The 14,641-nt window shown below is 40.8% G+C and overlaps 1 protein-coding gene and 1 pseudogene across 1 annotated transcript in view; one reads left to right on the top strand and one right to left on the bottom strand.

The window, feature by feature from the left end:
- ITGA8 (integrin subunit alpha 8) overlaps positions 1 to 14,641 on the top strand; it is a 170,508-nt gene that overhangs the window by 35,333 nt on the left and 120,534 nt on the right. Inside the window, exons 5-8 of the mRNA XM_045857952.1 lie at positions 900 to 961; positions 1,905 to 1,950; positions 4,420 to 4,545; positions 9,025 to 9,069. Coding sequence (XP_045713908.1) covers positions 900 to 961; positions 1,905 to 1,950; positions 4,420 to 4,545; positions 9,025 to 9,069 — 279 coding nt within the window. The remainder of the gene's footprint in view (positions 1 to 899; positions 962 to 1,904; positions 1,951 to 4,419; positions 4,546 to 9,024; positions 9,070 to 14,641) is intronic.
- LOC123831042 lies at positions 4,921 to 7,887 on the bottom strand (annotated as a pseudogene).

Genomic DNA, 14,641 nt, shown 5'->3' with positions numbered 1-14,641 from the left:
CTTACTTTACTTTCCACTCAGGAATACCCTTGAAGAAAGAAGTAACTATTTACATGTTTCTATCTAACCATATAGTGATTGAGATCACCCCTACTAACCTACAGGTTAGTTTTAATTTCAGCATTTTAAAAGGTGGGGGAAATGGTTATAAAGTACAAGTGACAAGTAGTAAGTTCCCGATTTGAATGTCTGAGAGACTTTTTATAACAATCTTCAGAGAATCCATGTGTTGACCAGCCCGTAGTTGGAAAAAAATATACTGCAAGGTTCTACTGGACGTTTGCTTAGTGAATTGTATTGGACAGAGTACAGAAGGAGCCACTGCCACAGAGTTATCTCTTTGTGAACACCAGCATGGCAGTGTCCCTGTGAGATTCATTGTAACCAGGGTCGCAATCTCCGAACTGACCTTTCTAATGATGATGGACTATGTTAACGTTTATTTCCTATTAGAGGTCATCAAAATCGAAGTGCTGTTGGTGACCCCAGTGGAGGCGTCCGCCCAGGTGGACACGTTGAGCTCTCCCTTTCTCAGCCGGATGCTGCCTGGAGGAATGGCAGCCTGGCTGCACTAGGAACGTGTGGGCAATGCGGAAACATGTTGCTGCCACTTGGAATATTTTGAGAAATGGAGATTTTATTTCTTCTAACAAATAAGAGTTGTAAAACCCAGAATAGTAACTCCAAAGATGTTATTCCTTCTTATTATATGTAATATGGCATACTGTTATAGAATGACAATCATATCTAGAACAGGAAAATGGATTGAAATATGTTTGATAAATTACTCAGAATGGGTTTAGAAATAAATATAAACCACATATTGATCATTTTAAATTTAGAAGTCTGTAGAGAAAACATCAGAATATCCTGAATTGATTATATTTTGGTCATTCTAGGTAATGCTGATCCTGAAGGCCAGGGCTACTGCCAAGCGGGATTTAGCCTGGACTTTTATAAGGTGAATTCCTTTGGTCTTGTAGCTTCTATGTTTACTTTACCTGTCTGACTTTTTTTTTTTACCTTCTGCTTCTACCCCCATTAACCACCACCAACAAAAGAACCTTTAGGTATGTATCTAGCCTCTTTTGTTAATGTCTTTATTTTTTTGTTTACTCTTTATTTCTATTTAAGTAATCTATGCATGTGAAAATCTATTAAAATAGTAAAAAGTACATATGATTAAAAACAACAGTCTTTCTTTCCACACCTTGGCATCATTGTGCTTCTGAAAAGCTCACAGGAATATGTAAATTGTTTTATCTCTTTGCTCTAATTGATCAATTAGATTTAACAGTGCTGAAATTCACATATCCTTTCACAAAATTAAAAACAGAGATCTCTAGTAAGAATATAGGAGGCCAAGATTCTATGGTTTTAAAAGTAGTATAAATTTCATCAACATCTTTAAGGATGCAGAGTATAGAAGGTGGGGTTGTAAGTAAGATAAAAAATTGTATTTACTAGTTTGGAGATTTTGTCCTCTCTCCTGGGAAAGGTAGGTTTGCAAATGTATGGGAAAAATAGGCATTACTATGGCCTTGAGATAAATAGAAACTGAACTTTTACTTTATTGCCAAAGCTCAAAAGACCATGTCTGCTAAAGTGTACAGCATTAAATATGTAGCTATTTTGCTTACCTACAACAGTGCCAAACAACTGAAATCACATATTCTCAGGGGAGAGAATTCAACGCACCTAATTAAGTCAAATTAAAAATATATAATACATTAAATAATTGCAAGCAAAAAAAGAAAGAAGATGACTCAGATATAAAGGCCTCTTTTAAAAATTACTTTTTTATGTACAACAAATTGTTAGAGCAATGCTTATTAACAGTGATTTATCACCCCTTAAAAAATCTGTTTTCCTTTTCCAATTGTTGTTGCCATTTCTCTTTGTAGAATGGAGACCTTATAGTGGGAGGACCTGGAAGTTTTTATTGGCAAGGTATGTTCTGTTGGCAGAGAGGACATGCACATTTGTTGTTACTAGTGAGCTGTTGAAACAGAGTTACATCAAACACTGTCTTTTACTATGTTAATCTCATACCTATATTCATAGTTCCTCAAGTGAATGATGTTTTTCAGTTTGTACTCTGTTATATTGTCGCAGCTTAATTCATTGATTCACAAGCTATTTACTGAGGCTATGCCAGGCTTTGTGCTAGATGCTGGGGACACAATAGCGAGTAAAATCAGACACTGTTCCTGCCCTCATAGGAGTTACTATCTAGGGAAGGACACAAGCATTAAATGAATACTCGTACAAGTACAAAGAAACACCAGGCATGATACTCACTATGAAGGAAACGTATGTCAAGATGGGGCCACGAGAGCCAGGAGGCTCCTCTGGGGTGGCTGTATGCAGGCATGCCCTCTGCACACTGGCTGACAGCGAGCTGGAGTACAGCCTGTGCCCTGCTTAGGGGGAAAACCTGAATGCAGAGTGGATGACTTGCTCTGATTCTTGTAAAGGTGTTACACAGGTCAACTTCTTTGCAAGCAGACAACCCTGAATTGAGATCTGAACTCTGAATAGGAAATAACTAGGTGAAGAGAGGAGAGACTATGAAAATGACCTTGCAGGATAATTTGGTCTGGTCCAAAATGTCTATGAAGGCATTTGATCCACATCAACCCAGCTAACTAACCCAGGTGGCTGAAAAAAAACACCTTACATCACTTGTATAAGGGCAATAGCTGAAGCCATAGGTGTGGACAGGCTGCTCAATGAAAGATGACAGAGAATATAGACTGAATGTTGGCTGTAATGTTTAGGATAAAGAGAGAGTCGAATCTGAGAGAGATGAATAATTGAGTGAGGGTTGCCTTTTTTATTGCAGAAGACCTGATCATGTTTAAAATCCAATGGGAAAGATACAGGAGAGATGAATTTATGATAAAATCTTATATGAAGTTACTGTTAGCATGATTCACACATATATAGCTATGAACATCAAATAATTAACATTTCCATCTTTAAAAATTATTTTGTAAACTAAAAACAATATAGTTTACGCAGTGGATGGATATAAAATTAAAATCATGTGTATTTAAAAGGACTGTCTTCTAATTCACTTGATTAATTTCACATAATTCTCTTCTTTTCTTAAATTGAAAAATGCCTGATACAGATGATTTGCTGAAAATTAGCCATATCAAGGGGATATAGAAGCATTTGTCTGAGACAGATAATTTAAAATTTTATTCAGTCTTAAGATTATAGTGTTTATAGAAGCAGCTACAGGAAACAGCAAAGGCAGTGTGTATGCGAGAGGAGGGAAGGGGCTGTTCAGCTTTAGCCTAGAGAAAATTGGCAAATTCCAGACACATTGTTCAGAAACTAATGTGTAAATACCATTGTCTTAATATAAGAGCAGTCATTTCAGATACAGTCACTTGGATATATTTGTGGCCTGCTTTGACAGTTTTATTCTTTTTGGACTTCAGACAAGAATGTGAAATTATGTGTGAATTCCCAAAGAATAATTTGACTTTAAAATTAATATTAAATGTCAGTCTCTTCAAAACATGCCTCCATTTTTCTCCCAAAGAGAGATCAGATTTTTCCCTTAGCTGTCCATAGTAGATATGGGAAGGCATAAAAATTGTGGTGGGAAGTTGCTGGCCACCATTTGGATTTCTGTTTGTCCCAGGCAATATAAGCATATTTGCAGACCTGTGACAGTGACTTTATGTGGGAGAGATGAACCAATGTTCTGATCATATCGATGTTGCTGGCCATTGATTCCTTTTTTTCTTTTTTGCCAAAATTCTGGCTCTCACAGGGCCTAGCTGCTTCTCACTCTCATAATATCATGCTCTGTACAGTTTAGCATGAAAAGTAAATGGCTCAAAGATTCCGTATTTCTTCCTTTAATGTAGCTATGTTTCACAATCTCTTAATCAAATGATTTAGATTTAAAATATCTGTATTTTGTGAGAACATAAGAAGTTCAATTAGAATGTCAAAGGAGATCTTCATTTTCATGCCAAATACTGTAAGGGCAAAACCACCAGGTGATCTTAGAGAAAACGCGTAAGCTTTCTGGGCCTCAGCCTCCCCATGAAAATTGGGTGGGAAGGTCCCAAAGCCAGAGAATGTTTCTCCTAGCTAGAATGTAACCATAAATTTTGCCTACAGATGTCTTCACTCTTAGCTGTTTTTGACATTTGAAGGTCAAGAGACTATATCTGGTGAAGGAAGACATAAAATGCATAGTTCATCTCTGGCTCTTGTGTCCGAGTGGAGAGCCCTCTCTCCCAGCCGTAACCAGTCACAGCTTATAGCTGCCGTGGCCCACCAGAAACTCCATCACTGAAGATGCAAGCAATCCCATGATCATTTTTAAAGGAGTATGTGTTGCTCAGATGTTCAGACATTATTCAATTAATTTATCCATTTGTTTGAACGCAGGTCAGGTGATCACTGCCAGTATTGCAGACATCATTGCAAATTACTCCTTCAAGGATATTCTAAGGAAACTGACTCGAGAAAAACAGACGGAAGTGGCTCCAGCTTCCTATGATGACAGTTACCTGGGTGAGGCCCGTTGCTCAAGACACTTGTTCCCTCAAAAGACAAACATATTTAATGTGTGGATATGTTTTATTTCTCAGTTATCTGATATTATTTGGCATCTTATACATATTTTCTTTTTTTTATGTTTCAGTGACACTTATTCTTACTTTAATATTTTTTGTCTTTTTGTGCTTTTGAAATGAACTCTCAGTTACAAAATATCAAACTACACTAAAAAATGCCAGCCACTGACACAGCACGGAGAAGCCCACAAATGAGGACAGATAGCAGCAGCAGGTGGCAAGAGGTGGGAAGTGACTGAAACAGTGGTTAACAAACGTTCACAAGAAGCTGAAACTATCCAACAGGTTGAGCCCTAATTTAGCACAGGTTACACTAGTCAATACCTTGGTAGGTGGCCTCAGTATATTTGGGTTCAGATTCTACATGACAACACAATTTCTTCCAGTTAGGAGTTCTTGGCTTGCACCGATCACAGGGTGGCCGGAAGGCACTGGACTGGTCTATTAGTTTTTCCAAAATGCTGTTGTAGACCTGATAGATGTACTGAGAGACTTCAGGAGCTCTACACTTCAGCAACAGCATATAATCAGCATTTCCCAGCTGGATACATAGCTCAGCCAAGATCCAAATGCCGTTGGTGAGCTTCAGAGATTGGTACAGCATGTCCTGCCCTTCCTTCCACATTTCACTTGGCAATAGTATAAACATTGTTTTGCAACTTGCTGGAAATAGTGTCAGCATTTCAATGACATTCCTTAATCTGAAACTGAAGTTCATTTTTATTGGGATTATCCTTCCACGTAGTGAGGAAGACCTGGCACTGCATTTTTCCATCTTCTACAAAAAGCACATTGAGTGGGATGAGGCAGCTGAACTGGAAGACATCGATATCGCTTTTCACAGCCACTTGCAGGTTATCCAGAGGTTCCATCTTCATGACTGGGCCCAAGGTGTTGAGGGGCAGGGAGACATCGTGCTCTGGTTTGGCGTCAGTGGTGTGTGGATGGCCAGAGGAATGCTGGGGATTGCACCTAAGCTATCCTTATGAAACTGGATCACAAAGTCTGCCCTGGGTTGCAGAGCTTTGTTGGTGAAGATCATTTCCATATAGATGTGCCCCTGATGATGAGCAAGTTTCCGGAAATCTCCAAGCTTTTAGCCTTTACTGCAGGCAGCCAGACAGCCTCAGGAGCCACATCTCCGCCATGTGCCATGCCTCTCCCTGTGGAGAGTTCACACAGATCAATCATTCAGATCTCTGCTGACCACAGCAGGTAGGTGAAGGAGCAAAGGTTGCAGGCATTGATGATGGGGCGAAGGATTGTCCTACTGCCAGACTTCCTCCATTGCCCTCACCAAGGTCACTGCCAAGCAGACCATCTAGTCCTTCTCCCAAGAGATCCACTGCTCCCACTTGCATGGAGGATACCTCTGGCACATTGACTGGGGGACCAAGGTCAAGATTTAAAAGGTCTCCCAAAAGGTCACCTTGAGAGGGAATAACCTGAGGTGCTCCAGGTTGGTGGCAGTGGTGGTGCCAACAGGGCCATCGTCAGCATCAGTGCTCCCGTGATGTACTGGCAAGAGTTTGCAATGGATTTCATGACCTCCTTCCACAAGAGCTGTGATACACACCGGCCAATAAACCTGTGGGGCAGATTAACTCATTCAGCAGAGTTGGCTCAATAAGATCTGTCCCCCCAGAGATCAGCAGCTTCTCAGACAAGACTGTTTCTTTGGCTGTGACAGGGTCCATTGAGAGAAGCTGCCAATAAATACAATCCTTATCTCAAAGGTCAGGATTATCAGAATCCTGTGTTGCCAAACTCAAGACCTGCTGTACTAGCTCCTGTGTTTCTGATGGTCTCTCGAGGAATGGTTTCACTATGGCAGTAAGCAGAGTGAGCTGCAGCTGGGTGCTTCCATCCTGAAAACCCTCCAGGAAGCGCTCTAGTAACTCATCTGCATTGTCAGTTCTTTCAGCATATTCTCCCACAATCCAAATCACAGCTGCTCGAGCATCTGGCTCATCCAACAAGTCTAAGTTCTCACACAGAGTAGCAGTAAGACTTTCATACTTGCTGGGGTGCTTGCAGAAGATGTCCCTGATGACAATTGCCTCTTGGACCACATATTTTACTTTGGTCTGGATGAGATCAAGCAACGTGATTACACAATGTTCTGCAGATTGCTCCACTTCGATGGCACACCGTCCAATGGCCCGCACAGCTTTGCGAACAAAGTCAACACCCACCTCTGGCATATTCCTTCCATTTGGCCAGAACCCAAGCAATATTGGCTTGGGATGCTAAAGGGATCGTGATGTCCAACTTCTCTAGTTTAACATAGATGAGATCACTATACTTCACAAAGAAGACTTCGATTTTCTGCTTTAAGAAAATCACCTTTTCTGAGCAGTTAGGTTGATGTTCCTCAGGGCGACGTACTGCACCTCTATCTCCCCAGACGGCAAAGTGATGAGTGGAGGGGCCAACTTCTTCTGCAGCATATTGTAGTAGTCAGAGTCCTTGGGTGACACCTCCAGACATTTCATTAGGACTTTCACTGCTGAAAGCACCACTGCTGAGCTGGAATGAAATAGCTGGGGAGTCACCCACTCACAGATGCTCTGAGCCTCTAGATCATTTTTAGGGTTATAATTGGACAGGCAGTCAGGGATGAAAATCTGGCCCCATTCTCTGCACTCACTCAGGGCGGTCAGCAGCTTATTAATGTTCTGTGGGTTCAGATCGAGTAAGTTCCTGTTTGGGTGATATTCACTGATTGCAGATAACTCTGTACAGCATTAGCCACCACCATTGGATTTGAATCTGCTATGAGATCCCGCAGAGAATTCAGAAATCCCTGATTTCCCACCATTTGGGCATTAATATCATAGAGTTTTGCCATGCAGACTGCTGCTGTTTTTGGAACATAGGGATCTTCACCCTTCAAGCACTTGTGGAGGGGCTCACAGAGATATTATGCAATCTTGTCTACCTGGATGCACCCCATGGCTCTGACTGCCAAGGCCCGAATCAGAGATTGGGATCCTCATGGTCCCTTACACAGCTGTTGGCAGCCGTGATGGCCATGTCTGGTGACTCTTGGCATGGTCACTCAGGCAGAGAGACACAGCTGCTTCAGTTCCAGGCTGTCAGTCTGTGCATAGTTCACTGTACTGGGAAGCAGGAAGCTGACATCCTTCCCCCTGGTCACAGCAGCAGTCACTTTCTTCACAGCCTCCTTTCTCTTTTCTTTCTTTTCATTGTCGAGTCCAACCTTTCAGTCAAAGATTTCTCCTGTTTTATTGGTTGTGAAGTACTGTGAGTCGGTCATGGCGCTGGCTCTTTAATGTGTACCAGGGGTGAGGGTGGGGTGGCGGCAGCAGCGAGAGAGCACGGCCTGGGTGCTGTTGCAATCAAGTTTTCTTTTCTTACTAGCTTCGGTGAACCCTTAGCTTTCTTTTCTTTTGATTCAGCCATGATTCAGCCATGATATATACCCTACAGACTTGACAGCTATTTTTTTAAAATCCTCACCTGAGGACATTTTCTCATTGCCTTTAGAAAGAGAGGAAGGGAGATAGACAGAGAGGGAAGCATCGATCGGTTGCCTTCTCGTATGTGCCCTGACCAGGAATCAAACCTGCAACTTGGGTGGGTGCCCTGACTGGGAATTGAACCCACAACATTTTGGTCTATGGGATGAGCTCCAACCAGCTGAGCCACACCAATCAGGGTGACTTGACAGCTATTTTATAGGCTCTGTAGCAGCCTCATGCATATATATTTTGCCAGTGGTGGTGGGTACTGAGAGGGGCTGCCCAGTACTACACTGTGGGCAAAATGATGGTGGCCTTTCCAATTTCTAGAGCAACAGCAAGAGACTTTCCAGTTGCTAGAATGTTTGACAGTTCATTATGTGCAAACCACACAATGTCATTTCACCACCATTGTTCCAGCTGTGGTGCCCTAATTGGCATTTTGATAGATTGATGCATTTAAAAAGAAAAAGTTGTGTTTTGTGATCTCACCACATTTTAGAGATGAGTGAAATTTGTGGAAAACTGTCATCAAATGAGTTAGGAATTAGGCCTTGTTGGCCATCAGAAATAGCAAAATCTGAGCAGAAGTGATGCCATTCAGAATATCATGTCTGATCATGATGAATCAGTGACTGTAAAATGCAGTGGTCGCCATTTGCTCTTGAAGGTGAGTTGTGAAGCATTCCTGCTTTAAAAAGTGACCCCAGACTAAGTGTTGACACACTCAGAAATATGCTTCCAGGAGCTAGCATGAAAGTGTTCATGCTGGTGTGCTTAGCTTTTCTTTTTAGAGAACCTTAAACTTTTATGTTACAATATTTGTTGAGAGTTCTGTACAAAGCAGCACTATGGTAGTTCTTTCATTTTTCTAGACATTTAGCTAATTTATTTGTAAAGCATTCAAATGTAATTTTTTTTCTTTGAAACAGGGTATTCAGTTGCTGCTGGGGAATTTACAGGAGATGCTCAGCAAGGTGAGGGACATTGTTGAATGTAAGTAATTTATAAAACATGGAGAAAGGTAAAAATCACCTTAAAAGACCTTTTACAAATATAATTTTCTTTGTTACGCTAAATGTATATAAATGGAATCTAAGAATATATATGATATTTTGTAGAAAAGCAAAAAACACATACACTTTGGCATAGATTTTTAAGTCTCAAAGAATTTCATATGAATGAATACTAATCTTTAAGCAATCTAATTAAGCAATAAAAAATTAGTTCTGTAGTCCCATGTTATGAATAAGAAAAACACAGATAATTATATGATTTATACAAAAGCCATGCTGTTAGTGACACATCAAATGTGAGGAATCAAGATCCCTCATTTTAATTTCTGGGATCTCGTATTGACATATTCAAACCAAGCTCCCCACGCAACAGCAGCCCACACCTCCACGTTACTTCCTCTTTCTCTTCGGAAACGGCCAAACACGAAGTGGCAGAATAAACCAGTCTCTGTCCTCACATAGCCCCCCACCTTCTGTCTTCTAGGTTTCAATCCTCTGATTCTGTATCTACCCTCATCTTCCAGGGGCTAAATGCTAGTTTTTCTTTTGGGGCCACTTTTAAATGTCATCTCCTTTAGAAATCCTTCCTTAGCTTTCTTCTTTAAACTCCTGTATCAGGCCAGGGCTGGTGTGGCTCACTTGGTTGGGCATCATCCCACAAAGTGAAAGGTCACTGGTTCGACTTCCAGCCAAGGTGGAGGCATAGGTGGACACACCCTACCTCCACGTACAACCAAGATTGGAACAACAACAATTTAGAGGCAGAATAACACCCAGAACTGACAGAAAATTTATCTGAATGGAAGTCAGAGAGCCAAGAAGTTGAAATAGACCCATTCATCCAGACCGGTAGGAGGGGCAGAGATGAGCAGCCGGGTGCAGGTCTCGGGGCAGAGAACAGGGAGAATTAGGCGCATAAGGCAACTGGGAGTGTGTAAGGCATCTGGGGTGTGCAAGATCACAGCGGGTGAACCCTGAGTACACAAGCGGCAGCTGGCAGACCCAGTGAGGTGGCGATTGTGGAGCAGGACAGAGCGTGCAACCCAGGATCCCAGGGAAGGGACTAAGGTCCCACGGAGAACGGAGCTACCACCATTGTTCCCTCTCAACCCCGCCCTCACATACAATGTCACAATCTAGCGACTAGGGTGCCTAGCCCTGGTGAACACCTAAGGCTCCGCCCCTCACCATAACAGGAGTGACCAGACCAAAAAAAAAAAGAGAGAGAGAGAGAGAGAGATGGCTCAAACAGAAGAACAAATCAGTGCCCCAGAACTCATCCTTTTGAACAACCAAGAGATAGCTAACCTATCAGATGCACAGTTCAAAACACTGGTGATCAGGAAGCTCACAGAATTGGTTGATTTTGGTCACAAATTAGATGAACAAATGCAGGTTACCATAAAAGAAATGAAGGAAAATGCACAGGGAACCAATAGTGATGGGAAGGAAACTGGGACTCAAAACAATAGAGTGGACCAGAAGGAAGAAAGAAACAACCAAACAGGAAAGAATGGAGAAATAAAAATTCAAAAAAACAAGGAGAAGCTTAGGAACCTCCAGGACATCTTTAAACGTTCCAACATCCGAATTATAAGGGTACCAGAAGGGGGAAGAGGAAGAGCAACAGATTGAGCACATATTTGAACAAATAATAAAGAAGAACTTCCCCATTCTGGCAAAGGAAATAGACTTCCAGGAAGTCCAGGAAGCTCAGAGAGTCCCAAAGAAGTTGGACCCAAGAAGAAACACACCAAGGCACATCATAATTACATTAGCCAAGGTAAAAACAAAGGAGAGAATCCTAGAAGCAGCAAGAGATAAGGGGACAGTAACCTACAAAGGAGTTCCCATCAGACTGTCAGCTGATTTCTCAAAAGAGACCTTACAGGCAAGAAGGGCCTGGAAAGAAGTATTCCAAGTCATGAAAGACAAGGACCTATATCCCAGATTACTCTATCTAGCAAAGCTTTCATTTAGAATGGAAGAACAGATAAAGTGCTTCTCAGATAAGGTCAAGTTAAAGGAGTTCATCATCACCAAGCCCTTATTTTATGAAATGTTAAAGGGACTTATCTAAGAAAAGAAGATTAAAAAAGAAAACATGTATAGTAAAAGGACAGCAAACTCATAATTATTAACAACCACACCTAAAGCAAAACCAAAAGAAACTAAGCAAACAACTAGAACAGAAACAGAACCACAGAAGTGGAGATCACATGGAGGGTTAGCAACATGGGAGTGGGAGGAGGAGAGAGGGGGGAAAGATACAGAGAATAAGTAGCATAGATTGTAGGTAGAAAATAGACCAGGGGAGGGTAAGAATAGTATGAGAAATGTAGAAGCTAAAGAACTTATAAGTATGACACATGGACATGAACTAAAGGAGGGGAAGTGGGTGGGAGTGGGTATATAGGGTGGAGGGGAGTGAAGGGGGAAATGGGACAACTGTAATAGCATAATCAATAAAATATATTAAAAAAAGGAAAGGTCACTGGTTCAATTCTTGGTCAGGGCACAGGTCTGGGTTGTAGGTTCAGTTCCTGGAAGGGGTGCGTATGAGAGGTAACTTATCCATGTTCATCTGTCACATTGATGTTTTTCACTCTGTCTTTCGCCTCCCTTCCCATCTCCCTAGAAATAAATAAAATAAAATCTTAAAAAAATAAACTCCTGTACCATCTAATCTTTCCTTCCACTAAGGCATTTACCATTTATTCACTCATCAAATGTTTTTGAGCACCTACTACATGCCTGGCTATGTGTTAAGTGTTAAGCACACAGAGGTGAACTTAATCCCAGAGTTTATAATCGAGGGGTGCTAACAGACATGAAACAACAAACACAAAATACCTGATTAAAAATTGTATTAAGTTAGGGTAAAGTTCTAAACACAGAACTAATCCCATTTGGGAGGAGTCTGCCCTCATGACCTGGTCACCTTCCAGAGAATCCATCTTAGTTTTCACTGTATGAATTTCAGAAGATAGAAGCATTCCATCCATAGCAGCACCTATCATACACATGACAGTAAATGGCAGTGTTTATTTACTAGTAATATTTATTGAATAACTCCATCAGCAATCCATATTGGTCATTTTCCATCTTGTTTCAGATGAACATCAGCTGCTTTCCACTAATGTGTCTTTTAATTCACAAAAAATTAAGAGTAAATTAAATATGGCCATCTTTAGGAATCATCACAGCTGTTTTAATAGTTTCCTCTTGACAAGACATACAGAGCAGAAGTTCATGAAGAATGGTTTTGCTACTAGGTAGAGGTTGAAAACACGTATCTTATTTTTTCTTTAGGAGAACATTTTTCTTTTGAGTACAAGCTAATTATTAAAGGCCCTCTCTTTACATCATTTTTTCTTCAAGATAGTAAAAGACAATCTGTTGTGATGGTTAAAAAACATGGACTTTGGAGCTAGACCACGAGGGTTTAAACTCTGACTTTGCCACTTACTAGCTCTGTGAGCTAGTCACCTAAAATGTTAGCGCCTCCACTTCTTTATTCCTAAAATAAGGATGGTGGTGGTGATAGTATCATCGACATCATAAGATTCTTGTGAGGATTAACGAGTTAATCCTATAAGATTCACAGAACAGTGCTATGCCCAATACATAAAAATACCATTTAAATGTTAGCTATAATAAGAAAGAATCCCTGGGTTAGGAGCCATCAGAGATAGAATTGAATAACTATCACTTTTATGAAGTCAGATCTTACAGGCACTTAGTGATTTTGCAAAGGAAACTGCAAAATGTGCCAAATGATTTTTAAACACGGCGTTAGGGCTCTTTTGGAAAGCTCTCCAGAAGAGCATTCAGCTTGGACCCAAGGAAATTAATGATGATGTGTGACAGCTTATCATAGGAAAACATAATAGAAAGTCATAGTGATTTTCCATGGGATCTCAGAAATATCCAGAGAATGGATCCAAGTTTTAAGTTATTTATGAGTATCTAAAATAGAGGCATTGTCAGAGATCATAATCCATTCCTCAAACCATTCCAAGTCCAAGGCTGTTTGCTATTTACTTAATTAAACAGAAAAAGTGGGCATTTTATGCAAAATAGTGAGCAGCTTGATGTCCTAAAGATGAGAGATTCTTAATACTGGATCCTTGAACTCTAGGTGGTACATGGATGGGCCTCATGGAATTTGAACACCCAGAAATTATACACACAGTTTTGTATGTATGTGAATTTTTCTGGTGAGATCCATAACTTTCATCTAATTTTCAAATGTGTTCATGACTCAGAAAAGGTTAAGATCCTCCATTCTCATTTCAGAGTGAGATGAGGTGAGCTAATGCCCAAGAAAGTGATCTGGTCCCACTGAATCCTGGGATAGTCATTTGATGGGCTGGAAAGAATATCGCTGCCAGTTCTGGAGTTCCACTACTCACCAATTATGTATGGTGACCGAACCTTTCTCATCCTCAGTTTCCCAGCCTGCCAAAAATGGATATGAATGACTACTTTTGAGAGGTTAAATTAGAGAATTATTATAAAGAATGTGCCACATTGACTAGTGGGTAGAAGACATTCAACAAATGCTAGCCTCCCTTCTGCTTCTCATTAGTGGGGTTGATGTCCATGTCATGTGTTTAGAGGCAGGGATCTAAATTTTTCCTGTGCAAGGGTCTAAATTTTTCCTGAACCATCTTCAGGAGTTACTGAAATGGTTCTAAGAAAACTCTCATATTTTCCCTCCCCTCTCTGAATATTTAGGTAGCTGAGTGACAGTTCTCTTAACTTGCCTCAGATTCCAGTCAATTTATTGTCTTGATTGTTTTTAAACAGTTATGAATACTTGTAATCAACATTTCATTTGATAACATCTTAATGTTGTGGCCATATGAGGTTATAGACTCCAAAGTTACTGAGTGTGATGATGGTTGATTTTTTTTTAAAAACAAAATGCTAAGTGTCTGTGGGATGTGAGAAGTAGTGGTTGCCATAAGTCTCAAATGGCATAATCCCCCTTAATCTTTCCTGGTCGACAGCATGATCCTGAAATCAGTCAATCCATTTTTTTCTGGCTGTGATCTGTCTTTAGGTGCTGGGAGAATCTACTTCCTACCAAGTAAAGACGATTGAAAACCAAACATGTTACCAGTTCTGACAGCTTTCCTAGCAATGTATCCAGATAGCTTAGTTTTTCTGAACTGCATTTTATTCTTCAAGAACATTATTCTTCAAGAATATTCTTCATAATATCCAGGCCCCACTGACATTACTGCAATAGCTTCCTGGCTGGCCTCCTTGTGTTCCTCCCCACCCTCCTGTAGTCCTTGAACCCAGCAGCCAAAGTGGCCATTTAGAAACAGAAATTAGATTGTGTAACTTCTTTGCTCACAGTGGAGTTCCAGCTCATTCAGGCTAAAATCCAGGTCTTCACTATGACCCAAAAACTCTAATCATGAAGTCACTATTTGCTTTGAACTCATCTCCAACCCCTTTACCCCTCACTCCCTCTGCTGCAGCCACTGGCCTCCTTGTTCCTTTGAATACTCCAGACACC

Source organism: Phyllostomus hastatus, unplaced genomic scaffold (genome assembly GCF_019186645.2).
Source record: "Phyllostomus hastatus isolate PE091 unplaced genomic scaffold, TTU_PhHast_1.1 phas_scaffold_1674, whole genome shotgun sequence".
NCBI lineage: Eukaryota > Metazoa > Chordata > Mammalia > Chiroptera > Phyllostomidae > Phyllostomus > Phyllostomus hastatus.
Note: the sequence above shows the minus strand (reverse complement) of the source record. Positions and strands in the feature narration are given on the sequence as shown.